At 39.1% G+C, this 27,751-nt stretch overlaps 4 protein-coding genes and 1 long non-coding RNA gene across 5 annotated transcripts in view; 2 read left to right on the top strand and 3 right to left on the bottom strand.

The window, feature by feature from the left end:
• The window catches only part of LOC134668129 (max dimerization protein 1-like), a 474,702-nt gene extending 456,828 nt beyond the window's left edge, over positions 1-17,874 (bottom strand). The window contains exons 1-3 of the mRNA XM_063525637.1: positions 17,665-17,874; positions 17,441-17,534; positions 17,292-17,321 (exon numbers count right to left, since the gene is read on the bottom strand). Coding sequence (XP_063381707.1) covers positions 17,292-17,321; positions 17,441-17,534; positions 17,665-17,719 — 179 coding nt within the window. The 5' untranslated portion in view covers positions 17,720-17,874. The remainder of the gene's footprint in view (positions 1-17,291; positions 17,322-17,440; positions 17,535-17,664) is intronic.
• Positions 1-27,751, bottom strand: part of LOC134668059 (kinesin-like protein KIF20B) — a 430,310-nt gene that overhangs the window by 233,261 nt on the left and 169,298 nt on the right. The window lies entirely within an intron of this gene.
• On the top strand, positions 3,874-5,138 carry LOC134668186 (uncharacterized). The gene is made up of 2 exons (XR_010098732.1): positions 3,874-4,553; positions 4,777-5,138. It is a non-coding gene; the product is annotated as an uncharacterized LOC134668186 (long non-coding RNA).
• Positions 18,380-23,395, bottom strand: LOC134668102 (DALR anticodon-binding domain-containing protein 3). The gene is made up of 5 exons (XM_063525595.1): positions 22,696-23,395; positions 22,012-22,199; positions 20,317-20,450; positions 19,302-19,472; positions 18,380-18,500 (listed from the first exon to the last, which is right to left on the bottom strand). Exons 1-5 carry the CDS (start codon positions 23,325-23,327, stop codon positions 18,381-18,383), a joined length of 1,245 nt encoding a protein of 414 aa, XP_063381665.1. The 5' UTR covers positions 23,328-23,395; the 3' UTR covers position 18,380.
• Positions 24,158-25,461, top strand: LOC134668115 (dnaJ homolog subfamily C member 25 homolog). The gene has a single exon (XM_063525615.1). The coding sequence runs from the start codon at positions 24,277-24,279 to the stop codon at positions 25,294-25,296; it is 1,020 nt and encodes a 339-aa protein (XP_063381685.1). The 5' UTR covers positions 24,158-24,276; the 3' UTR covers positions 25,297-25,461.

The following is a 27,751-nucleotide window of genomic DNA, read 5'->3' as shown; positions in this document are numbered from 1 at the left end:
ATAACTTTTAAATATTTTGTTTTCTACACTGGTATATAGGTGTATCCGAAACCGATAAATGAGAACTCCCTATGCCAGTCAAAAAATTCCGGTCTCTGGTAATTAAGGACGAATAGCAATGTTATACCTACCTATTACGCATTTTGTGGGTGTTTTACGTTATTTATGAAACATGTTGCCAATGTTGCCTTAAAACTATGTAGTTCTAATAATAACACGCTTAAACTAAGAGATTACAGTTTAATTTTGGACCATTGAGCTAGTTATTAAATGCATGCATACTGCCCTGATTAGCAGCTAAAAATTATTCACTAATTTTCATCATCATTGGCCTTAATGCAGATGATTTATGGTGTAACACCGGAGAGACACCTTTTTTGACGGCTGAAAAGACCGATGCGAGACCGACATGGTCTACCGCAGGCCTGACAAGTGAAGTTCGCGGAAAACGGTACTGAAGCGCCTTGTCATCGTTTTTGGGTCGTCAGCGAGTGCGGCGAACCAGGACTCATCACAAAACATGCGACCCTCTACAACGTATTTGCACCACTCCGTCTGTTGTTATTTTAACCTCTCCCAGTCTCGGTTGTCTATATGAAAGGCAATCACGTCCCTTATGTACTAATTTTAGATTAAGTAATATTCATAATGATATGTGACGCAGACGTAACCGATTGGTTGTTCCACATTATGTGAATAAGACGCCTGTGAGGAGTCTATATAAGGCAGTCTATATGCTTAACCTATTGTATATAGCAGGTAATGTATTCTCTACGGAGAATCGGCTCGCTTGCGTTGAATTATCTAGTCTTGCGAGTTTCAGGAATTGCGAGCGGATGTTTTGAGAGGTTATGTTTTGTTGATTTTAAGATAAACACGAATTTGGCAACATTGTATGCGGGGATCGTGTGTTATCCTGTTACGTCTCTAAGTAAATAAATATAAGTATCTGCACACTTTCATGTGAAGGAATAATAAATTATCATTTAAAACACCTCACCCGCTTAGCTTACTTCTACTGTTGACTGTACTTTGTTTTTTAGGGTTCCATACCCAAAGGGTATAAACGGAACCCTATAAATAAGACTCCGCTGTCCGTCTGTCTATCACTGTCACCAGGCTGTATCTCATAAACCGTGATAGCTAGGCAGTAATTCAGCCGAGCTTGCTGCGAACTCTTAAGTTCGTTTTATATCCATGGTCTAGCGTATTTTCCAACAAAAAAAGGCTAGATTTATAAAATAGGAATGCCTATAAATATAGTTCGTTTTTTTTAGCATTAGAAATTAGGTAAACAATCTTGATGTGTCTTTTAATTGAAAAACACATTTTAAAAATAAGTTACGGCAAATATGTAACAATTATGAATCTAATACGATCATTTATATTCTTCTGCTTTCATAAGTAATAGTTTTTGAATTCTAAAAGGCGTTTTTCAATTAAAAGACATGTCAAGATCGCTTACCTTCTTGCAAGTTCTTTCTAATGCTAAAAAAAACGAACTATAGGTACGGCAACCAAGTTGAGCAGTTTTTTAGCTAGCCAGACCAGACGTAGTAAATCACAAGCAAACATTGACAGAATTCGGCGGCGGCACGCACTGGCAACCGCCAGACTAGTATTTTACCGCATCGTAGAATTATAACACGAAAGGTAATATGAAACAAATTTCATGTGACTTGTCTGAAAGCACAAGGAATACGCTTTAAGCTGTCTTCCACCGAGGCCTAGGTGAGAGAAGACATGCTTATAATCAACCAATACCTAGATTAGGGAATAGGGTATTTGACTACTAGTCAAATCCGTCTCTTTTTTCGAATTGTCAAAACGATTTTGCTACTATGGAATTTATACGAAACACTAGCATGTGACGTCACGAACAAATTACCTACTCTTTATAGTTTTATACGGGTTTTAAAATATAAATTGAATCTAAAAATAGCTGCAGTCTACGTTTCTCTATTAATCTTCTGATGCATGTAAAGTAATTTATTTTAAATACAGTCAAATACCCTATTGGTTGTAATCCAGCGGATCGGAGAAGTGGATATCTAATAAAATGTTAGCAAATGATAAAATCGAAATATTCTCTTATTGCTGTTAATAAATACTAAATAACAAAAAAGCATGCAAAACAGAGATAAAAAAAAAGTCCCATTTAAAACCTCAATCGTCATATTATGTAGCTTTCCATCACAGAATGGTGCATCATCACATATTACGCTTCAAGTGCAATAAGGTCTTTTTTTATCTGAAATTCCAACAGAATTTCTGAAATTCGGAAAAGCTCTGCTGTAAAGCCACATATTACGTCACAGCATTTTAACCTTACATTTAAACACAACCACTTACATTACACCCCTTACATTCCTGTAAACTTCACGCCTTCAACTCAAATATTTACACCAATTACTTACTATCTTCGTCAAAGCGGTATATTAAAGTAAGCCGGAACAGGTGCACTTTATATTTTATAGGCCCATAAATACCCGCGCTCGCCTAACTAGACCATAAAAACATACCATTGTAGAGTTATGTCATTACACTCAGGTATTTGATAGCTTATTTTGGTGTTTAGGCGATCGCGAAACATGATTTTAGGCCGGGTGGGTCATTTGCGAGTTTTACGTTTCGATTTTCGCGAAACCGATAATGTGATCTGTAAACTAATTCACTATGGTATATGGAACACTATTATCTGGAAAACTATCTGCTTCACACTATTTTTCGTCTCTTAAAAAACAGCAAATTATGTATCTATTTTAATTCCATCAATACTATGTTCTTCCTCGGGAATCAAACTATCATCAAGCCAAAATTCAACTAAATCACTAAGTACAGTCAAGGAATTTCAATTCCGACCCATTTCGTACTTTGTCACAGTGACAATCAATATGAAAGCCGCTAGATACCTCATACGGTTGTCACTGTGACAAAGTACGAAATGGGTCGGAATTTAAATTCCTTGACTGTACATGCGGTTTAAGAGTCAAGAGGTAACAGACAGACTTGTATTGATCCTATTAGTAGGGATACTTATGTGATTTTTCCTAATTGCCTTACTTTAGTAGCTATGAAAGCACCTATTCACAGAGAAGATATTAATAGATGTCCTCCCTCCATTTCAATGGGAAAGTTTTTGCGTGCGGTCCAACTCCGGCAATTCACAGTCCCAAGTCCTTTTGACAAAATTCCCCTTGTTCGGGGGCAAAAGTTAATTCAATATCTTGTACATTTTATTTAGCGGGCCATCGAATCACAAATTCGAAATACTCCCTGTAAATAATTAAAGTTCGGCAGTCTTTAAGCGAGTCAAAAGTTTCGGTCCGTTTTTCTAGCAATCCAATTTGGTAGTAATCCTCTCACGGGCACGAAACAACTAACCCTCGCCCGGTACACGGCATTTAATCTTCCTAAAATCGGAGAGTCACTCACTCCAAACATTAACCGAGTTCTAATATGGCGACACCTGGCGGAGACGGCACCGCTATACGATTATTCTAACTTGCAAAAGGTTGTAAGAGTTTGTAGACCCCATACATTTACTGCTTTCTGCTTAGAAAGAGGTGTATGGAAGTTTTCAAGGCTCTCCAAAGGCCCACGCGACGTTGAAACACCGCACCAGCCTTATACGGAATATATAATTACGACAAAAACGGAGGAATTAAGTCTTTAGTATTGTAATTGTAGCCGTGACAAGCTTTAAGCGCCATTAGACTGACGATAAAAGACTTTTGAATGACGATTTAACAAAAAGATGTTATGTGTTGAACAGTTTTAAACCACTTGGATATAAAGAACTTGCTTGGATATAATAACAGATGTGGCTATATAGATAGAAATCATGTTTAATATGTATTGATGATTGTAATGGAAAAATATTTAGATAACAAAATACTTCTATGAAGCCGGACGGGCGATTAAATCTGTGTCTCGAATAGTGTCGATGGACTGTCAAGTTGGCAGCGATTCCGTGTTGCCAGGGAGATAGGTCTGAATCCCTTCGAAACCAGTTCGATCGCCAACTAGTTCTTACCAAAATAATTATTATCATTCTCCATGAACGGGTAGGAATGTATAGATTGTCGAGTCTTCCTTTCCCTTTCTTAAAAATATCATACCGTGCTTGTCCAGCAGCGTTTACCACGCTCTGTTCTAATTTCCGTATTTAGAATTTCACGTCAGTTTTGTTAAATGCCTTGGGATTGTAACCCTGGCAACATCGAAGAGGAGGCACCGAGGGAGAATGATTCGGCCATTTTGGGACTTGGATTTTCTTCCCCGACCTAGCCGGGCTCGGCTTTATATTAAATAATTGGGACAACGTTCTCATCTTTGGTAAGTAATCTTACATTCGTTTGTGAAGACCGTGAAATTCGGAATCTGTTGTTGGATTATGCGATTATTGACGTGAACCGTTTATTTCAGCCTGCCCTCAGGTGTACCTTGAGGTTAACCCGTTTCCCGAAAGGGCGAACCAGGAGCGTCCTGGGCACTTCGGAGTTGATATTCGATCACTCATAAACCCCGGCAAGACGATTTTCCTCCGACAGGTAAGGCGTCGTTCATATACTTTTGTCAGAAATTGTATGGCGTGCCATGCGGCCACATAAAAGTATCCCGCGTAGCGCTGAATTCTATACTGTAATATAACCCCAAAGGGTTACGCATGGAAACCCTTGTTCCTATGTGAAACGGACTCTCACGTGGCACGGACCACAGATTCTTGGCGTGACCTGAGCCAGTGGAACTAATCCCGTACCCGGAATTTTCCAGGAGGTGTCTACTAGGGGCGCGGCCTTTGGTAGGCCAGATTCTGTGCCAGTCGACCTGTGCAGCTGGCCCCGCCAGAGTCGGAGCTATTGGAACCTCCGGCCATCTGGTCGAGAGAGAGAGCCGTCGACTGTCGCTACAGTGCAGCTAAGCCTTTCACTACTTTTTCCTAAACTGCGATTTTGGACTATTCACCTTTTAGTATTAACTATCCAATAGCGCAATCGACCAAGTATCACCAACAATAATTAAAACCCGGTTAGATAAATATAAATTTAGTTTACTATCAATAAGTCGTTAAGTAGTGTTTAAGCTCAAAAGTGTAAACTTAACCAGGCCGGCAATTAAATTGTACCTGTCCACTATCGGGTTGTTTGTTTTATCCCCTTCAGGACCCTTAGTTTAAAAAAAAGTATTACATGATACGCTTCCATCCATTTCGTATTTACTAAACGCGAAACCGCGCTGACACTGGCAAATGGCATTCAAAGACAGATTGCATTTACGTACGAAATTCAAATCGAACCAACGGAAATACTAAAATAGGAAAGCTTTCAAGCTATATTCTATAACGACGTCGAAGCCAGTTGCTACAAAGTAACTATTTACTTTCTGAATATCAATGGGCAAGGCAGGCCGGGAGCCGCGTAGGTTCCTCACTCGAGTTCCGAATGCGTTTTACTTTATATCTGCTTGTTATTTCGTTAGCGGGGGCTCCTATTGATTGACGGTGTGAGGGCAGCACTATTCACTTATCTTGACGGCTGACTGAAGGATCTAAATTCGAATCTTTGCTGCAGTCCGTGTCCGTATGCAACCCAATTAACATTCACGGATAACGCTCAATGTTGCATGTCTAATCTAAAATGATTTGAGTTCAATTTACATTCGAGCGCTTGTGCGACCTTTCGGTATGGAACGGCGGATATCAAATCATCGCTAACCTTCGCGTGTTCGGGAACTTTCGAACCCCGAATTATGAAGGGGTTCGCGTTCCAATCACTACATCCAATGGATCAATTCCGTCCAAATTCCCCATTAATTTTAGGGTCGTTTGCATAATGGATTCCCGGATTCATTTCCTTAGTGACGGATGCAGATTTAAGTGATCGATTGTGAAACTATCGCGCTCGTCCGTTTCGGAACGGTCCGGAATTCGCTCGAACGCTTTTTTAGATTCGTTCAATTAATGGGAGAGACGGGACAAAGGCGGTGGTGAAGAAGCGAGGATTTCCTCAAGACAATAGTAGTAATCAAGGCGCTAGCCAGTGCGGCGTGATTACCTCGCCCCGCACCGCCCCGCCGCCCGGCGCCCCTCGCGCTCCGTTAACTACTGCTAGAGAATTTATAACCATAAACAACCTTTACACAACAATCGAGGTGCGTACCGACGCAACGCAAAATCGATCAGAGAATCGTTTAAAACAAAACGTAGCTTCATTAGAATGAAGTTAATAGAACAACTAATTTATATAGCGATTTAAGTGATCACTGGCACGCCAAACGCGACCTCACCGGTCCTAGCGGTGAACGATCGCGCCACAAAGCCACTGAAACGAGTTTAAAACGAGTTTGATTTGCAGTGAATTAAATTACATTTCACTCTTCAGTCACGCTTACAAAATAGCGCCTTTCTTCGAGAAAAAGCGATACACGTGGCGAGTTCCGCGAGTTAAATTTGCAAATCCTCCCGTCGGATCAATTTGCACAATCGCCTAAGTGTATTACGTCATTCGGCTGCCGAATATCGTAACGAGAAAAAAAGCGGCAAGGCCGGCGCGGTGCAGTCCGTTCACTTGCGATTTCGAACGGGAGGGCACAAAAACTGAACGCCTAAAGTCAAGGTGAGCGGGTGGCGATGCCGTTCCGGTGCAGCTACGTGTACGTACGATCGATATCAATTAGTCATGTGACAGTTGGTGGTTCACATGCGAGTGTACCTACAAGTACACGAGCCACCGATGCGGGTGAGATGCACTGATACTGCTAATCAAGATGTTATTTGAAAATAGGAAGGATTTTTTCGTCGGCCGAACGTCTTTTTCCAACATCGTCTATATAAAATCAGTCTAAGTTAATTTTGCGCCGACGTGAACAGAACAAAATCACGGAATGTCATTATAAACGTCATATTTTCATAGGGATTTGACATTGCTACACTTTGTCATAGCAAATACCATGCATAGTTAATTTGGTCCGACTCTACCTGTACTAGGCATTTGGAATCTCATTTTGAGCTGGGAATAAACACTTGGTTTTTGAGTAAAATTTGTTAGTTTACTCCCAATATCGTTTAATAATGCTAAACCAGGCGTTTCATTTCCCATGCCGCATTTTTCCGAAACTGAAATGTAATATTTAAGTATATCATTTAGATTTAAAAAAAGTGTTTAAAGATACCGCCATCGCTATCGCCAATTTGCTCTCTCATGTAGAACCGCAACTTTGCTAGCGATACCGCAACGATAAACTTTAGAAAGTATTTTTCTTTCCAAGTATGCGTTTAAGCTAAGAGGAGGATTGTCTTACGTTGAAAATACACCAGCATTCACGTTCTCAAGGTGCACTTCTAGGTTAAGCATCATCTCGAAAGTCCGCGCGCATACTAAACACAGCCAAATAAGGAAAAGACATTGAAGATGCAGTCCCTTTGCCTTTCGAGCGAGAAAAATGGCCGACGCTCGCGCTTTCCCATGAACTCTTGGCACATTTAGATGTGCGTAGCGTAACATTTAAACGCAACCTTATCCGTTTGACTTAAGATCTAAAATGTAGTTAAGCAAGTATTAGTGCAAACATACGAAGGTTTGAAAGTCATTGGCACTCCAACATAAACACTATTATTATAAAATGTAAACCTGCTGGCATGTTTTGTCTGCGGCCTCGCTCGTAGATACAATTGTCTGCAGTGTTGCCACTCTAGACGACACACCGTTGCACTTCTCTACAAACAATAAGAGGATACTAGTGGTAATTTCCCATACAAACGTTCTCGACATTTTCCTCTCCGGATTTTGACCCCAAATTTTGAGCCTAGATGAATATTTCTTTTATACGAGTTCAATATTACCAGTATCTGTGCTGTGTCTGTACGTTTTGCTTGTTTTGATATTGTTGTTATTATAAAAACTATGTTGCTTCAAGCAGCGCTAAAAACGGCCACATAAATGTGCCGTAAACAGACGCATCGCATACAAAATCGGCAACAATAAACGCGAAAATCAAAATGGTCAGACACAGATAATTTCTTTTTCATTCCTTTCCGAAAATTTCGTCACGATTGGTTAAGTTTAGAAGGGAGAAAATGGCGTGAATGAAACCTCGATTTCTGATATTTTTCGCCTAAGCTGCAGTTCTCCTTAAAGCACTAATTTTAGGAGCCGTCCCCGTCAGCGCGACGGAGATATTTACCTAAAATTCTCAAATCTAAGCGGGGACTCAGTTAATAAATCCTCTTAGCGCCACTTGCACCATCCGACTAACCCGGGGTTAACCGGTTAAACCTGGAGTAACCATGGTTACCAGTACAATTTGACACTGGGTTAACGGTTTAACGGCTTAACCCCGGGTTAGTGGGATGGTGCAAGTACCCCTTAAAGAACTAAACGCACGTAAAGCGTACATCGACAGGCAGGAAACATAATAAACTATCTCACAACAATCGAGCGTTTGTGTTCAGAAATTAGTTATCTTTATCGATCCAGCAATACAGGATATCCAACATAAAATGCCATATCCTGACATACGCGATCGATCCTTTATTCCACTAACAATAACCTACAGATTATAGGCCATAAAAAGGCCCTATTTACGGCCATATTCGTGATTCAAAATAAAAAAGAAATAATTCGTATCCCGTCCTGAGCCCGTAAGTACCATGAGCCGCTCACAGTTCGAGAGTGACACTGACATATACGCTAACGTCTACGTAATTTACTTTCTATACATCTCGCTCGCACTAACATCCGAGTACGAGCGAGACGCATAGAAAGTAAGTTACGTTATGGTTACGTTCCCGATAGCATTTATGTCAGTGCCAAACTGGTGGTGGCTACCACTGTTGCTCGCTAAGGCCTGCTTGCACCATTCACTAACACGGGGTTAACCGGTTAAACCTGGAGTTACCGTGGTTACCGGTACTATGTATTTGACAATGGGTTAACGATTTAACCGCTTAACCCCGGGTTAGTAGGATGGTGCAAGTGGGCCTAAAAGGTTGGCGTTTATTTAACAACATTTATAGGCCATTGTGCTTAATGTATAGCTCTAGCATAACGCGCTAAACGCCTGTGTAAGTATATTTTGCTTTTATGGCGATAAAGTTTTTATAGAAAGTTACGTAAGAGATAAAATGTGGATAACGCGCCCGCGGCGCGAGCCTCAGTTTGAAAGTTTTTATTAAATCATTTTCGTTCCGTTATTTTAGCAGTACCTACAGTCACGGACTTTCATTGATGAGCCATTAAGGCCCACTTGCAATATTCCACTAACCCGGGGTTAACCGGTTAATCCTGGCGTTACCATGGTTACCAGTACAATTTGACACTAGGTTAACGGTTTAACCGCTTAATCCCGGGTTAGTGGAATGGTGCAAGTGGGCCTAAGGGTTTATATTGGACATTTTATACTAGGTCGGTATCGCATTAAAAGCGGTCACATACCGGTTCAACAACCATTTAACCCGCGTTCTGCGAACGCTGCGAAAGCGGCACCTAAACAATCCAACACTGTCATTTGCTCAGCGCTCAACACTCAATGCTCAACACTCAATCAACACTCAACGCTCTATGCCCACGCTCCCACTAGTAATAAGCACTGCATGCAAATGAAACTATGATTTCATTGTTTCATGTTAGCCGCAAACATTTTAATGAGGACGGTGCGTTACGAGAAATCGTAAATGATAATATGCTAATAGGCACAATGTTGTTGCAAATAAATAATGTACATTATTTGGAAAAGAAATTTATATTGAGTATTTTGCGATCATTAGAGTGAACATAACAAAAAATATGTATACTTATATTATAACATACCCCTTAACATAGAAACTTGTATTGTACTCTAAAACAAAGGATTGAGAATATTGTGCTAGATAACGAGGACATATTACGTATTATTTATTTACGTTAATATAATTAACATGTTTGTTATACAAATATTTCTTATCAACTAGCTTGGTCCGATTCTAATGGCATATAGAACACTGCAACTGCGCTCCAGAACACGCATAGCTGACGTAGGGGAGAAGACCGCCAGGCTGAAGCAACTGGGCAGGTCAAGTCTGCCGCATGCATTCGGATAGGTGGGCTAGTATAGCCACCAAGTGGATGCCGCAAAATAAGCGCGGACGTGGCAGGCCCAGACGAAGATGGCAGGACGACTTAGGCACCTTCATTAATAAATGGCCAGAAAAATCTCAACAACGGGAGTCGTGGAAATCAAGGGAGAGGCCTTTACCCAACAGTGGGACATCAAGTACGTAAAGTAAATTTTATTTGTAGTATTATAACAGGCAATTTAAAAAAAAAGATAAAAATGAGGGACGGCGCTAGCTTTATAAATTTTTAGTCTCCGCAAACCTATCTTTATATCAAATAAAATAGCTACGTAACTGCATAACAGCTTGAATTTCTATTCCAGTAGACTTGTGAAATCCCGTGGGAGGCAGGCATCGGGCAAGGCAAATACCGTACAAGGCGGCTCGGACCTTTTGTCCTGGCTCCACTTTGTGACAATATTATACGAGTGAGTTTTGCCTTTACAATGTGCAGTGACTATTTTTAAACTTTATTGCATAGACAATAAGGTCCACTGGTGGTTAGTGTTTCTGTTAATACGAACATATGCAGACGATACTAATGTTTGTAATAGACTTAGATCCCATGTTGTAACGGACGAGCATTAGTGACAAGAAAACTGGAAAGTAATTAATTAATAAATACTGTAATGTTTAGTTTGTGTAATGCACTTATCTACAGAGACAAGCCAGCTTAAGAGGTACCTACCTATACTCTGGCAAACCTATAAAACCTAAAAAATAGTAGAAAAAGTCCGAGTCTGACTCGCGCACGAAGGATTCCGTACCATTACGCAAAAAACGGCAAAAAAATCACGTTTGCTGTATGGGAGCCCCACTTAAATAATTATTATACTCGTATTCTGTCAGTAGTATTTTTGTTATAGCGGCAATAAAATACATCATCTGTGAAAATTGCAACTGCCTATCACGGTTTATGAGATACAGCCTGGTGACAGACGGACAGCGGAGTCTTAGGGCCCCCCCACATCTGGCGTCTTTCGAGCGTCGGCGTCTACAATTCTATGGCCGACGTCGACGCAACGTCGACGCAGCGTCGACGCAACTGCGCAGCGACGTCATTTTCCATAGCGCTGGACCGACGCCGACAGACGCCGACGCTCGAAAGACGCCAGATGTGGGGGGGCCCTTATAGGGGCTATCCATAAATTACGTCATTTCAAATTAGGGGGGGGGGGGTCTGGACATCGGATGATAGTAACATAACGTAGGAGGAAACGGGGTCATTCGAAGCATGATTTTTGGACGGGGTCAAAAATCGATGACGTAATTTATGGACAGCCCCTTAGTAATGGGTCCCGTTTTACCCTTTGGGTACGGAACCCTAAAAAGGAGCGAAATTCAAGGTCTGCTACCTTATAATAGAAAAGTGATGACATGACGCGGTACCAGGTCGGCATGAGTCGAACAGAGGTCGTGGTGTTACCAAGCACAGTAAATAAAGGGCGACGAGTTACATAATCAAGGTTAGCTTTAAACTAGGGAATTGATTTTACCTAACCTAATGGTTGCTTTGTAAAAAAAATATTGTATACCTATTTCAGCAATTCTATTTCAGTCAAATTAATATCCTGAAATTGCTCTTCAATAACTCTACCAGGGGTGCGAAACTCCTGAGATCGGCCAAACTCGGCTCCGCTCGGCTCAGCATTGCTCCGAGCAATTATTAGGGTTGGCACCACTTGACTTCCTTCTGCGTGCACGACTACAGATAAATCACTTGAATTTTGACAACCCTAAATAGCCGAAAGGGATAGTGCCATATATTAGAAAGGGATAGCAAGATTCGACCCTGAACCGCTGTCAAACTTCGGTTTTGTAGGAAGTTTCCTTTCTGTACGATAGTACATTATTTATTATGTGACTCTACAAGCAATTAATATGACATCTAAAATTTTATTTTTACTTGCAGTAAACTTATTGAAAATGTGCAACTACCCAAGCTAATGGCAACGTTATAAGTACATCACAATTTGCGAATTAATGATACTTTAATTGACAGTATTCCTTACTGCATTATACCTAATGCCACATAAATTGAGCCTGGCTTGCATAAGGCTTGCCAGGCATTGGACAAAGTGTAAGAACACGTTTCCTAGTACTTATTTTAGCATTTTTATCGGCACTAATATGCTAATAGCCGATAGTGCTAAGTAGGCGAAGAACTTAATGCTATCACATGACAGGCGTGATGAACCCGTAATTTACTTTTTTAATTTACCATAGACAAGTTTTTTGAGCGTAACGAGGTAATAGATTAGAATTTCAAGTTTTTAATGTGTTTAAAAAGTTAATAGTCCATTTCCGTTTTGTTACAGTTGTTTTCCATAAATTAAAACCTATATTTTCCATATTAGTAGGACCTTTGCGTGCCATGTAACCAAATGTAGGTAAATAATTGGTATCTAGAGCACAAATCAATCAACACATAATTGCGGGCGCGTTCAAATTTACATAATAACGACGTATTTATAACATGCAAGTATGTAGTATGTAGGTATGTACTGGCAAAATCACTCGCACTCGTGCAGGCGGGCATGCGAGCTGTAGCGTCACTGGTTACGTAAAGCTCCTCTATTCAGACAGATTGGCTGTTCAAACACCGCCCGTTTTAGCATTCAATACGCCTGCATAATAATGCAACGATGATCAACTCAAAGAAAACCTATATTTGAATATGCAACGACTATTTTTAAACCAATCATTTGAATGTGGGAATGTTGTGATGATTTCTATTAACCACAGAGAAAAAGCGTTAACCATTCAATTTCATAAGACAATGCACGTGATATTGATTAGGCGTAATAAAAAACGTATTCAATGACATCAAATTTGTATTCATTATTCGTTAAAGCATAAAAACAGCTCGCACGGATGCAACATATTTGTTCACGTTCAAATAGTTGCGTTCGGAAATTATACAATGCTGTAAACATAGAGCAGCTCTCACTTGCTTATTTGCTTAAATATGTAATTGCGTTCGGAAATCAAACAATGCATTCGCGGCAGAGAGGGACGGAGGCAGCTAGACAAGATAACCAACATAACCAACAAACTGGCGTGGTAAGTGCGGTTCGCACACTGCGCTACATGCGGGGCGACCATGCGTTGGTCGCCATACGGACAGTCTCACGATTAAAACAATTTCAAAGTGAATTTGCAAATGCACTGACATTAGCTGATAAGAGCCGCATGTGATTGTGGGTAATAAGTTTTGCTCTGCAGCGGAAATAGGGTTATACTGCCAATTGCTCACTACAGAGGGCGCTTCAATTGGGTTCAAATCAAACTGAGAGTAGATTATGCTTTATGGAACCTAAATTATTGCAGTGTCCTCTGAGAGGATTATAATATAGAGTTAGACCGAGAAAAGTCTGCAACGATTTTGATAGTGCAACTCATGCAAGTGTTATTGTAAAAGTCAAACTTTTATGAAATTCTGACGTATAAATGACACTTCCACTGCGTGTGCTATCAAAATCGTTGCAGACTTTTCTTGGTCTAACTTTAACACATTTGTCTTTATTACTAAAATAATGAGTCACTTAAATATAAGATAACAAATTCATTCACCGACGTAAACATTAATGATTGTAGAAAGATTAAATATAGCATTGAAGATATTCAAATAAATTGAAGTAATTTCAAATGAAGCTTTAGGTAAGTATGTGTTATTCATAATTGGTAACATCATTAATTCATTAGTTATCGGTATGAGAAATGTTTTTATTAATCACTAAATGTTTGGCAAAGATAGGTAGGTACCATATTAGCTGCATTTGAATTGCAAGATAACGAATAACATATTAATAATAATTCAATCTTAATGGTTTTAATAAAATCTAATAAACGATGCGTCGTTATTACTTAATGCTCATTATAGACTCACTATTTTACACTACACAACATTCACAACAGGTAAAAACGCTCTATTTCCCGTAGCGGCAGTTAATTTTAATTAAACTAAAATCCCGTGCAAAATATTTCCCTAAATTCACTAAAATAAATATATTAACCGAAAACAACAGCCAGCCGACTAAACTAGTATAATACCGCCCGCATGATCCAATTCAGTCCAGAACAATACGTTATCGGATATCTAAAAAAATGTATTCGCGATTTACACTTACCTATAGAAAATTAAACATATTTAGAATAAATACTCGGAAATACAATACTCCAATAACTTTCTCAATATGGCAGAATTGGTAGATAGCTAACGTGATTTTGTAGGCTGATAGATAAGAAATGCGTTCCATAATGAATCGGCTAAAATATAGATAATTGTACCCGCCAATATTTTTGAAGTATGTTAATACATTGTAGCACTACCTCCTGGTCTTGTTACGTTTTAACGTGTTTATTTATTTCATAACGAACAGAAAACATGCATAAAACAGGCGCATTTCCGAGCGTCATGTAGAACAGCCGGTGGAAGCATATTTTTTGCTCGGATGCATCACATCCGCCGCTTCCGAGATTTGCATCAAAAATGTATGGCTATCTTACACATAAATCGATATAAATACGAATAGCTTGACGTACCGAGTGGCGAGCATACATGAGTGCATATTTCATGTGTTCTGCGAGCAACTATAAAATAGAAGATTGCACGCAAATCGCACCGCTCAACAATCTTGTATCTATGTAAAGACATTTTTTTTATCGTTATCTCTCTAACATTAAGAGGGAGCGTAAGAGCCCGCTCGACATTCTTTGCCGCTTTCGATAAATACCTTTCTATTGTGAACCATTCCACTTAAGTAACGTCAACGCAGCGCCAGATGTGAGCAAGAAAATATCAAAAATTCTTTTGTCGACAATTTCTCCATATAATTTATACCGCGACGTATTCCGAATTACCAACTGATATATGTACCTGCCATTCTAGCGTTCCATTTCACGGAGAAAGTACCTACGCGTCTACCACGACTGAAATGCACGTTATTTTCGCACGCATTATGTCTATAAAACCCCGCCTTTCAAGAAAATCTTTTATAGAATGGAGCATTTAAGTGACGTAAGAGTAACCATCAATCACGTACCTACGTTACGAAGAAATAACGTTTATTACCTTTAAGTATAAACCTTTAGACATACCTATACTTATTTCAATTTATAATAACTATCTTGAATAACCATCACCCCTAATACAAGTACCCAAACATATTTTTGCTTGAAAACAATTACATATTAGTAGGTAATTAATTCTACGACGGCATGAATAGCAACCTGCCTATATTTTCTACAGGATCACCAAGATGATTTTGAAATAATATTGAACTTTGCGTGGATTTGTTCCTTTGTGCACAAATTGCTAACAAAAACTTAGAAAAATCTAGATAATGACCGCAAAAAGTGCATTACTCACTTTATTTTTTAGAAGTCGTCGGACAAAATGATATTTATCTCATGGCTCAGAGATTTTCAGTGAACGTTCTAAAAGTATTATAAACTTTGTGGGTTATACGTGCCACGAATTCTTAATACAACTTACGCTAAAAATATGAATTTATGCTTCTACAAACCACGAGCTGCACGAGCATTAACGTGCCCTTGTCAAATTAAATATGAAAGTAGCCGAGATTAAGAACTCCAGAATTCTTTTTGCGAATTTCTTTAAGTACTTACAACTAACCATTTTTACAAAAATGTTTAATTCCTAAACGTAATACCGGTAAAGCAGAACAAAACTTGTTTCTAGGTAGGTACTTACCTCACCTACATTATAAAAAAAAACATACATGCATCACTCGTATAAGATCGAGAGATAAATTAATTACAGCGTTATCTACAACAGAATTGCAATAAACGACCTTAGTGTGGAGTTATTTACAAGCGTTAATTAGGCACCTATTTTAACGCGCTGACGTTAAAATGAAGTGCAGTTCTAACCTTGGAGAAAATTAAAAAGGAATATCTCTTTTATGAGCGGAGCATGGTACGTAACTTGTGTTTTAATACCTATCATAAAATCTAACCGGGACAGACTCAATAAATGGCAGATTTGTGGTCACGTGTAATACCAACATTACCAATAAAAAATATGTCAAATTTTGGAACTGTAGTAGGTATGCCACGTCACTTTTTGTATTTTGTCTGTGGTTGAACTAAGAAAAAGTTTATCTATGGTTACTTACGTCAATACTGGAAAAAAAGACTACTGCAAACTACTGTTGTGATGTTTACTTTACCGCCGTTTTTAGCAACCTAACCTCGTGTTCTAGTATATAAAAATTAAAGTGTAATAAATTATGGATTAATTTTTCGTCAGTGTTAATTTTACGTTCGTTTTCCAGTAACTATCTACTAATCAATTGTAAGTACAAACCCTTCAATCAAAACCACAAACTCCTAGCCAACCTATTTGTTTCGGCTGTTAGTAAATGAACACTTAACATACCTGTTAAACTAAACACCGTAACATTCTCGAGCTATATAATCATAATCAAAGATAACGAGTTCTCATGATAAAGAAAGGGGCAGAGGGCCAGGGCCCTAAATCTTACAAAGCATAGGACGGAAACGGGTAACAGGAATGCAACCGAAACAAAGAGGTTAGAGAATTGTGTAAGTAACAAAGGGAGAGTCAAATGAATCAATGACATTACAGGGCCCGCAGCGGCCGTGTGATTAGTGCAGGACTGGAATGGAATGATATGAAAGGGAGGCTTATGTTCCAACAATGGACGGAAACTAATCTCACACTGACTTACTATCTAAACAGCAGTTCTATGCTGTTGACACGTCAGTAACCGCACGTTACCTAAGCATACCCGTATATACTACACGTATTGTTTCCGTTCGGCTATTACGAATGCTATAGAAACTAACTACTAGTAATTAATCATGGCATGATGCGTTATACAAGGCTGAACCTCAATGAAAAACTGCCGGTACACGAGCACATAGCTTGGCGGTTTGTTTCATTCATCTCCCCACGCTGGTTAGTGACGATTGAGGAAGATCAGAACCCAAGTCCGAGGTGACGTAACTACCCGTGGCAGTGCTGCCAAATGGGTTACAGGCGTCACTCGCCCCACCCGCGACTCATTACTCGGCTTGCACTCTTTCCTTCGTCTAGTCTGCCAAGGTCAATACGCCACGCGCCATAGGACGCACTGCAAGCCGGCACGCGGCGAGCCTAGACCAGCCTCCCGGCCGCGGCACTGATATAAGTAAGGAAAACTCCACTAACCTGTTCTTTTCCAACTCGTTATGAGTGGTCCTGGAACAAAAAACATACATTTGTAACCGGCCACGGCGACACTTGCCTATCACGCGAGAGAAACTCTCCACTAATTAGATCACGTAATATACACTTGCACTAGCACTGTCGGCGCTCACCTGCTGCCCTGAGACTTCTTGGTCTTCGGCCGTCTCCCGCCCGAGCGGGTCTCCTCGTACGCCGGCAGGTTCAACGCATATCCGTGTTCCGCTTCTGCAACAAAGAAAACTGCCATTCCGTCAAAATCAGCTGATTACGACACGGCAAAAATAGACGGGAGCCATGTTGACGTGTGCGTCTACTGCACTCGATTGACAATTCAAACAAAGAAAATCCAATTCACCTCTGTCTCGCCTTTCGAGGTATTCAGCGGCTTGGATGAGTGCAGCAATACTCATATTTATATCCCGGGTTACACAGGTATTCACGAACGTCACACGACTTATTCGATTAACTATAAATAAAAAGTATATCGGTCCGCTCCGAAGTTCACGACTGCGTTCACCGATGTCAAAAACACACTAGACGAGTTGGGACGCGCGACCGTGTAAACCGCTTCGTGATTAGTCGGCGACGTTCGTGCGCGCTCGGGCCGCCAGCGCCAATCGCGGCGCGGCAATGCCCACAATAAAATACCTGGGTCAATCACGTGAACTTTGTGTTTCCAAACAAAACATTTTTTTTTCTATGCGCTGCTGAATGCTGAAGTGGTATATTGAACAAGTTCTATTTGCATAGTATTCATTGTGCTGTATGTCGGCTATGCATTGAAGTGCGCTCAACTGCACGCTAACAGCCACGATCGGTTTAACTCCACGGTTTTAGTAATAATTCGTAACGTTCGTAGGGCGCAGCGTTTGACCGGCTACATAGACCGCCTTAGATGCTTACTATTATATTTGGCGAACACAGCTAATCTCCATTTCCTAAGCAGTTTACACTCATTAGCGGCTTACAGCTTTTGGACAAAGGGGACGGTTACAATAAAATAATTTAAAATTGTAATTTCGCCGGTACAATGGCTACGGACTTATGGGGCGTCAATAAAAGGCAACAGATTTACATTTGCGTAACACTTTTAATATTCAATATTTTCAAGCATATCTTGAGGGTCTCGTTCAATATTTTTAACATGTGGATTCTGGCGTACAATACTGGCAACAGATGCTTTCTTGGCTCCTGTAACAAAGAAGTATTCGAGATTATTATTAAACATTCAGAGAGGTTCTTAATGGGGAAATCTCTCTGAGGAACCTAAGTAGTATACTTCCTATAGGACACAAAATCAATAGGATTTCTATAAGACCACTATTAGGCTAACCTAGTGATTATTGTGTGCACTAGGCGACTTTAGATCGTTTAATTGTACCAAATAAATTCATATCATATTTTACATATCAATGGCCCAGCACAGAACACTTTAATAAGAAACCATTTGTATGCCTTGCCCCATAAGACGAACAGTCTTAACCATTTTTTGGATGATCACTAATAATTAACACATTCACTGCCACGAACGCATATATGCATTCACCGTCATACTAGTTTGTTCCTAGGCCACGCCCTCTGGCAGTGAATGCGTTAATAGCAAACTATAGCAGCGTACGAAAGATTAAACCTATTGTAACAATGAACTCGATAAAACTAAGATTTTATATTAAGTCAATGTGGAAAAGACCATCTATCAGGTAAGACTGACTTCACACTCTTTCCTCGCTTCTAATTTTTGCTTTTTACACATACCTACACTACTTACTTCTGTAGAACTTGACTTCTGTTGAAGAAGACTTGCTCTGTGGTTGTTAGAGCAGAAGGACCGAAGCCCATCCTTTCTAACTACATAGAGCGCTCACTCTATACATCAGTTTTGGTACCAAAACGACTATTATTTTCGTAGTCAACATCTTCCCAACCAAAAATGTTATATGCCCATCTTCCCCACAATTACCTTAATAACCAAAGTACATAAGATCAACATACTGTTAGTATCCTAACTCTCCTGTAGTATTGGCTAAACACCCTGACCATAGAGCACAAAAAGCTGCAGATCTGGTGTGGACGGAATTCGCATGTAGTTTCCCCTACATCCATGGAGTTGTTTATGAGAGATGGGAACCCCATTACGAAGTTGAATATTAAGCTCCATTCATCCTGAAATCATAAATTAAATAAATATAATTGACAAAGAGAAAAAATATTCTTAGTTCGCATTCATTACAATGGTTAATCTAATGGGTTCTCTACACGATGGGCCAACGCCGGCCACTCCAATGGTCGCATTTATGCGTTAGAGGGAGCAAGTGATATTGCTATCTCATTCTACCGCATGGCTGCGTCCTTTGGAGTGGTTGGCGCTGGCCCATCGTGTAGAGGAGCCATTATGCCAGGAATTTTCTTGGTGGTTTGTTATAGCAATGAACGACTGTGTTACTATCGTTTGCGATATTCAAAAAAAGAGAGCACATTGTCTCCGCTGGCTTGGCCACCTCAGAAGGATGGGAGAGGATCGCGCGGTAAAGAGAGCATATTTGGGTCGACAGACTGGACGCCGTCCTGTAGGTCAGCCTAAGTATGGGTGGGCGGATAGATGTAGATCTCCGTCAGTGAAAGCTGACGTGAATCCGTGCAGGAACGGACGGAGTGGCGTGCTCTTGTGTCGGAGGCCAAGACTCATTTTGCGCCAACCAAGTACGAATTTTTGAACTTGCTATATGATTTTGAATTGGATAGGCAGAAAAGTGTATTATGCTTGAGCTTGGACTAAATGGCCAGTGAGTTATTGTCTACCTACTAAAACTATCTCAAGTTAAATATTTGGTTGCTTAGTACAATCAAAAAAGTTAGATATTCCACAGAAAATAACATCACAGGGATGCAACTCTTCTTACCATCAGGACAACTGACAAACTTTACAAAATATGATAAATCTAGATACCTAAATTAGCAATATTATGATATTGATACTAATGAAAATGAATTATAAAACAATTATTACTTCCTGTGTTAGTAAACTGAAATCCGTATGCTCAAAGTCTGATATAGGAGGATAAGTTCCGTCATCAACTTTCTCATTAAATGTCCGCACAATAGTCTCCAGCCTGGCACAGTTGTACAGTATGAAAGAAGCTCCTGAAAACAAGTGACAGTTGGGGTTATTAAAAATATCGCCACTAAGATATACGACCATGAACACAGAAGAATTCTGTCTAAGAAACATGCAGTGATGCAGTCTAAAGGTCAAGTCTTGTAATTTAGAGATGAGATTCATGGGAAGATAAATAATATGGTTGTCTGTAAAGTCGGTTTATGGACGATAATTTTGCGTGATAACGTCATAAGAAAACATTACCATTACATTACGTAACGTTAACATGGAGATCTGTCCTCAATATTACTATGGAGATTTGTCCACAACATGATACTTTTTCGTGCATGCTACCAGTGTTCATCGATTTCTAAGACGTTATCACGTCAAAAAATATTCTGATATATGACCTCTGAAAAACACCCTATAATGTGACTGAAAATTATGTGGTGTCACAAAACAGATAGGTACAGAAATCAATCTACATACAAAATGCGCTCGAGCAACGCACACACAGACACTGCTCACGGACACGATATCTCGGACCGGTTGGGACCACTGCGAGCGCGAGTGCCATCCGCTCTGAGACACGCGTCTGTGAACTTTTATGTGCAATATTTTAATGGAGAAGTAAAAAAAAGTTATTATAACTGTTGAGTAAATGGTTGTTTAAATACAACCATTAATTGCACCACCAACCATTTAACCATTGTGGTAATGGTTGGTAAACGGTGAATTATCGTTTTTTAAACTACCAGTTTAACAATGACATTAAAATTAAAATATTTCAGTTATTATTAATTTATATTTCCATTCTTCCCGTTCCATCCTCAACAATAAATCAAACAACTAGATACGAGCTGATACGAGTGCCACTACCACGATAGTTTTTTGTCCATAAGCTATAGTTACGAGTAACAACCCTAGAGCGACCGCCGAGCGTAGGTAGGTATGAAAAGTGAAGTACATACATGTGATTGACTTCTGTACCTATCTGTTTTGTGGTGATGTGGTCTACTCAGCTTGGTATCAAAGTATCTTTTGGATACACCTATGCTGGTCTTCCGTGGAAACATTCTTGATTAATGTAAATTTATGGCCACATCATATGTTATATTATATAGAACTTGGTAGGTGGCTTAGCATAGACATATTGTAGTTCGGGCGATTTTCCGCAACTCGATGACTCGCGCCTATTTTGCGTGATTGCATAGACATAATACACAACATAATATATGAAACACTATGTATACAAAATGAATTTATTGACAAATGAGATATACTAATAGGTACTGTCTTTGTACAATTTTAATTATACTAATTACCACTTTTGAAGCAAGAGCAATCACATTATAAACTGATGATATTTTATTCCACTATATCAGGAAGTGTTTAAGATTTAGTGACAAATGATGAGACAATTTGAGCCTTACACTTAGCGCCACTTGCACCATCCCACTAACCCGGGATTAACCGGTTAAACCGTTAACCCAGTGTCAAATTGTACTGGTAACCATGGTAACTCCAGGTTTAACCGATTAACGGCCGGGTTAGTGACTGGTGCAAGTGGTCCTTAGCGGATTAAAATACAATATATGGTTTTACCTTTACTTGACCCTGTTGAAGAGCAGTCAAAATTAATTTTGACTGCACTACTAGGTTTGGTCCGAAGCAATTCAAATATGGCAGCTGATTCCCCAAGGTTAGCTATGAACTCTCTCCATTTTGAGTCTGTGGACACCCTCACCCCATACTTGTGTTGAGCAATTAGTGTCATCTCATCTTGGCGCAGCCTGGAAACAAATGATAAAAATGTGAATATAATGAAACTGTGATAAATTTTATTTGTGGTTGGATTATATGAACAAAAATTTTTTTTCCTTTTTTTTATAGTACATATTTATCCATGCCAAGACTGTCTTAACATATTCATTGCCACCCAGCTAAAAAAGACATCTTCGCCAGGCCACTACAATTTCATCTTATAAAACTGTAGTACCACAATCCTGTTGTTAAACGAGTCGTTCAAAGGTCTTTCAAGAGTTAACGAAGAAAAAGAAGACCATGATACTGACTACTGGGTCGTCCGGTCTGGGAACGAAAACATTTAAAATAGCCGATAGTTGGGTTTTCAGCACTGAATGTGTTTACAGAGAGTTAACCTGGGTTGAATTTTGCGAGCTCACTAAACCAAATTTATTTAATTCATAAATTTTACATAATTCATAATCCTCATTTAGTTTTTATCACAATGAAATTGGCTAATATTAAATGGGTTTACACACTCACTGTATAAATTCATTCCCATCAACAGATTTTTCCTTGCTGCCTGTTTTAGCATTAACAACAGCCCCACACAGCACCATTCTACTACCATCAGGGCAAATACTGGACGATTTTGAGCTTACAAATATGGGCGTCTTATTCCCACAGAGAGTACAAAGATTCTGTATAGTTCTGCTTAGATTTCGTAAACGGAGGGTCGTCAAACTATCATCATTACAAAGTGGATCACACGTAACTGAATCAAGTGTCTCATTTAATCTTTTGATAACCGTGGCGTTGGTATTTAAGGCTTCTGTCAATCCTCTACGAATAGACTTTGTGCGGTCGAGAAATAAGTGAATCCGGTCTTTATGTTCTTTCACTTTGTTTACTTGTAGGATCCAATTTTGTGATTCACGAACTAATTCTTCTGTTGATTTTCCGATGCACTGCATCAAGCTATCATCGTTTGCTTTCGCCTTTGAAGCATCAATGTATCCGTGCCAGGATTTCACTTTATTTGGAAAGCTGAAGTCGCCGTGTACGTTTAAACTTTCAGAATGTCTTTTTATCAACAATCCTTGCCCGTCTCTGATTTCTCCAGTTAGAAACAAAAAAACGCTATTAGTGAATGTATCTGCAACGTTTTCTATCATTTTTTGTTAAATTTGTTTTATTTTATTTAGTAAAAAATCACTATCTCTAGCGAACACGCTTTTGTGACGTTGACGTGACAGTCTAACAGTTTTGATTAAAGCCGGGCATACACGACGAATGTAAACACATTCACTTTTCAAGGTTTCTTATCGCGTTGTAAGGCTAAAATCACTTGCATTTGCTATGATACAAGCAGCGCTACACCACCGCTACTCGAAAATAAACCACCAAATTTAATAAATCATTGACATCAAACATCAAACATCAAACATCAACATTTATTCAGCAAATAGGCCACAAGGGCACTTTTACACGTCAACATTGAATTTACATAAAAGCAAAAATAATAACATCAACAATTTTATAAAATAAAACTAACAATTCAATCTAACGTATTACAATTACTAAGAGATGTATATGGTCTCTTAATGTCGAATTACATACAAAATACAGATAAAAAAACACACACAAAAAAAATCTATAATATTTAGAGGTGTAAATGTCTCTAGGTGTCAGAACTATAAGATTATATAGTTTATCAAGTTATCCTTAGAGATGTATAAGGTCTCCAAGAGTCAATATCCTGTATAATTAATACATTCATTAAAAGAAAAGAAACATACGAGAACAGAATGAGGCGTCTCACTGTAATTAATTAATAAAAGTTACTAAGTATAATAGCTCGTGTTAGCTTAACAGACCAGTCTCCACAAACAGCACCCGTTCACGAGTATGACGCGTATTGAAAGTTTATTAAAACTTTGTTTCGACGCATATTTAAGTTTCTAAACGAAAATTAGCTGACGTCGCAACTGACGTTAACATTTTCGCTAGCTGTCAAATGCAGTCCAGCCAGCTGCAGTCTCGCAAGCTTTTTATTAAACTGCAGCGTTTATTAATATCGACGATAATCTTTACAATTCCGACTCAGTATTATGCTTTAATACAATGACGAAGTACTTACATTATCTGTTTTTCATCTTTCTGTCATGGCACGTCGCCACGGTCTCGTCTGCCGATCACCTGCTGGAGGGTATTTATTGTGGAAAAGAAAACTGTTACGAAGTCTTAGGGGTCAACAGAGACGTGACAAAAAATGAAATCGGAAAGGCATACCGCCAGCTGGCGAGGAAATACCATCCGGACATGCACAGAGATCCGGAGGCTAAGAAAGTTGCTGAAGAGAAGTTCAAGCAAATCGCAACCGCATACGAGATACTTCGAGATGACGAGGAGAGGACCGACTACGATTACATGCTTGACAACCCTCAGGAGTACTACGCCCATTACTACAGGTACTACCGGCGGCGCATGGCACCTAAAGTGGATGTTCGAATTGTGATTGCTGTCACTATCTCTATCATATCGGTAATCCAGTACTACAGTGCCTGGTCCAAGTACGATACGGCTATTAAGTATTTTATGACTGTGCCAAAGTATAGAAATAAAGCTCTAGAAATTGCCAAAGAAGAAACAAAGGAACTAAACTCAAAGAGTAAAGGGAATAGAAAAAGCAAGACAGAGCAAAAGGAGGAGCAAGATAGAATCATACGCAGAGTTATTGAAGAGAACATGGACATTAAAGGAGCCTATGCGAAGCCAGAAATCACAGACATTCTCTGGGTGCAGCTAATAATACTGCCTTACACTATTTCTTATTATATTTATTGGTACATGAGGTGGTTTTGGAAGTTTACCATTTTAAGACAGCCATATGAAGAGCAGGAGAAATTATATTTAATTAGGAAGTACATGAAGCTAGGTCAGCACCAGTTTGACTCATTAGAAGATAGCGAGAAGCAAGAGTTTCTTGATGAAGAGTTGTGGATTAAAGAGAACTATGCAGCTTGGAAGGCAATTAAAGATGAAGAAGCCAAGAAGGCTTTAGCCGAAAATAACAAATACAAACAGTATCGGAGATACATCAAGTCACATGGGGTGGGACGAATGACTTTTGATGACTCTTGATGAAATTATGTTGTGATATTTATGTTAACTCTAGGGTCTTTTCAACCAAAATCACTTTTGTACGGTCTTATCTATTTATACATATTATGTTTGTGACATCCTTTGGAGAGTTTAAGGATAATGCATTTAAATCTATTTTTCACTAATAAAACATAAGTTATACAAGTAGTTACTTTTATTTATCTGTCTCAACATGAACTACATTGATTCAATTATAATAATAGGTACATAATTACATTCATAATTTACATTCATCACACATGGCAATTCGTTAAGGCATTCTAACCCCACATCAGGCGCTCATTTTATACAAGTACAACAAACATTTTATATCAAGGCAAGTAGTAGATTCACAAGATCATTCCATAATTCCCAAACAACAACATTGAAGACTTTCAATCATTAATATTTCAGTATTTTGTACCAGCAAATTCTTAGTGTATTGGGATAACTTTGAAAGCGGGGTAATTGTGAAAATTGCAAATATCTACTATACTAGAAGCCCTCTACTATATCAACAGGAAGTAAGAGAAGTGTTGCTAAATTATGAACTTAACACATTCAATACCACTAAGTGCTACGGGTTACGCTCGTAGCGCGTAGCCACGGTTTCGTCGTATGTAGCGCGTAGTCGCTACGAACAGTGTACCCGACAGTCGGGTTCTTGGTGTTGAATGTGTTAAGTACTCCTGGTTGTATAGGTATTTGCCAGTTACAATTACCCCGCTTTCGAACTTAACCCAATGCACCCAACACTTATTAAGAGTTAGAACAAGAAAAGTCTGCAGCGATTTTGATAGCATATGCAGTGCAAGTGTTATTTTAAACATCAAACTTCTTTGAAATTAAGGCAAATAAATGACACTTGCACTGCGTGGGCTATCAAAATCGTTGCAGTCTTCTTGGAAATTCTTCTCTCTATAGGCACTGGTACCACCGCGAGCTAGTAAGCTATGAGCTATCGGCTATAAACACGAACAAAAGATAAGCACTCCCGTGTAAATAAAAGAGACACGGCGATATTTATAGTTACTCGCCCAGCGGTGAGCTATAAATATCGCCGTGTCTCTTTTATTTACACGGGAGTGCTTATCTTTTGTTCGTGTTTATAGCCGATAGCTCATAGCTTACTAGCTCGCGGTGGGACCAGTGCCATATGAAAATTTTACTGTAGCATTTGGGCTTTATAGAACAGCCTTGCGGATATTATAAACATGAGATCATTAATTTAAGAATTATTATCTCACAGTGTCACTCACATGTTTCTGCAAGTCTAATAACAGTAATAACTTGATCTCAAGTCATTTAAAATCAGTATTATAGTATTAATTGCATTGGCAGTGCATTTGTGATAATATTTTAGTAACATCTATATAGTGCATTGTGGTAACTTCGAAAGCGGGGTAATTTTGAAAATGACAAATATCTATAAAACCAGTAGCACTTCATACTTTAGCAACCCTTACGCTATTGCAACGCTTAGTTACCAAGGTATCTTGCTACTGTTACTACAGTAGAAAGTGCTTCTAGTTTAGTAGCTATTTGCCATTTTCAAAATTACCCCGCTTTCGAAGTTACCCCAATGCACCTTATGTAATTTCTTTTATGTAATATTTCAGTGTAAACGTCCAGATAATTAATATTCTGTCAACATCTCTTCAAAGCATTCTCTAGCTTAATGTATAGTTCAAAATAGTCTTGATTACACGACAAATATTCCTAACATTTTACACATTTGCAAAAGGAAATTATGGAATGTTACAAATATAATGTACATCAAAATCTATTGCTTACAATTTCCAACATCGAATATTACAACACAGCTCTATAGTCTGTACAAGAATAGGGCACCATTTCAATACTTTGGTTTAACAATTACTCCCTGCATAAAAAAAGAACTTATTGATATCTATAATGTTCAAATTTCTGGTGCATTTTTAGGCAATAAAGTATTATTTGTACATTCAATATGGTGTGATAGTTTTACATGTATATTCTGTACAGATATAAGTTTATTATTTCAACTTTGAATATGAAGATTATGCAATTCAACTTGTACTTCTCTCGCAGTATTTGTTTGATTCCTACTGGACTTATGTATTTCTAAAAATATTGCAGGTTAACCTCCTAAGGCCCAAGGTCCTACCTATAGTAATTCGTCAGTTCGATGAAATTTAAACCATATTCATTTGGAACAGAGTTGCATTTCTCTTGTTTCGTTAAATATTCAAACAAATAATAATCAACCCTATTACCTGCACTATAGGTTCAAATTTCATTGTAGCTGGGGTTCTAAGGTCCACCACCTTGCATTTTGGAGACAAAGCAAACCGCTTGGAACAGGTGTTCCTGGGGATGATCTGAGCCGATTAAGCCCGGTTGCCAAGAGGTTCCACCCAGCAGGTGGGCAGGGGAGGGGGGGCAAAAGTGGCTCCGGCGCGCCTCACTCTAAGCT

The sequence above is a fragment of the Cydia fagiglandana genome, chromosome 10 (assembly GCF_963556715.1).
Source record: "Cydia fagiglandana chromosome 10, ilCydFagi1.1, whole genome shotgun sequence".
Lineage (NCBI taxonomy): Eukaryota > Metazoa > Arthropoda > Insecta > Lepidoptera > Tortricidae > Cydia > Cydia fagiglandana.
This window is presented reverse-complemented; position numbering and strand designations above follow the sequence as displayed.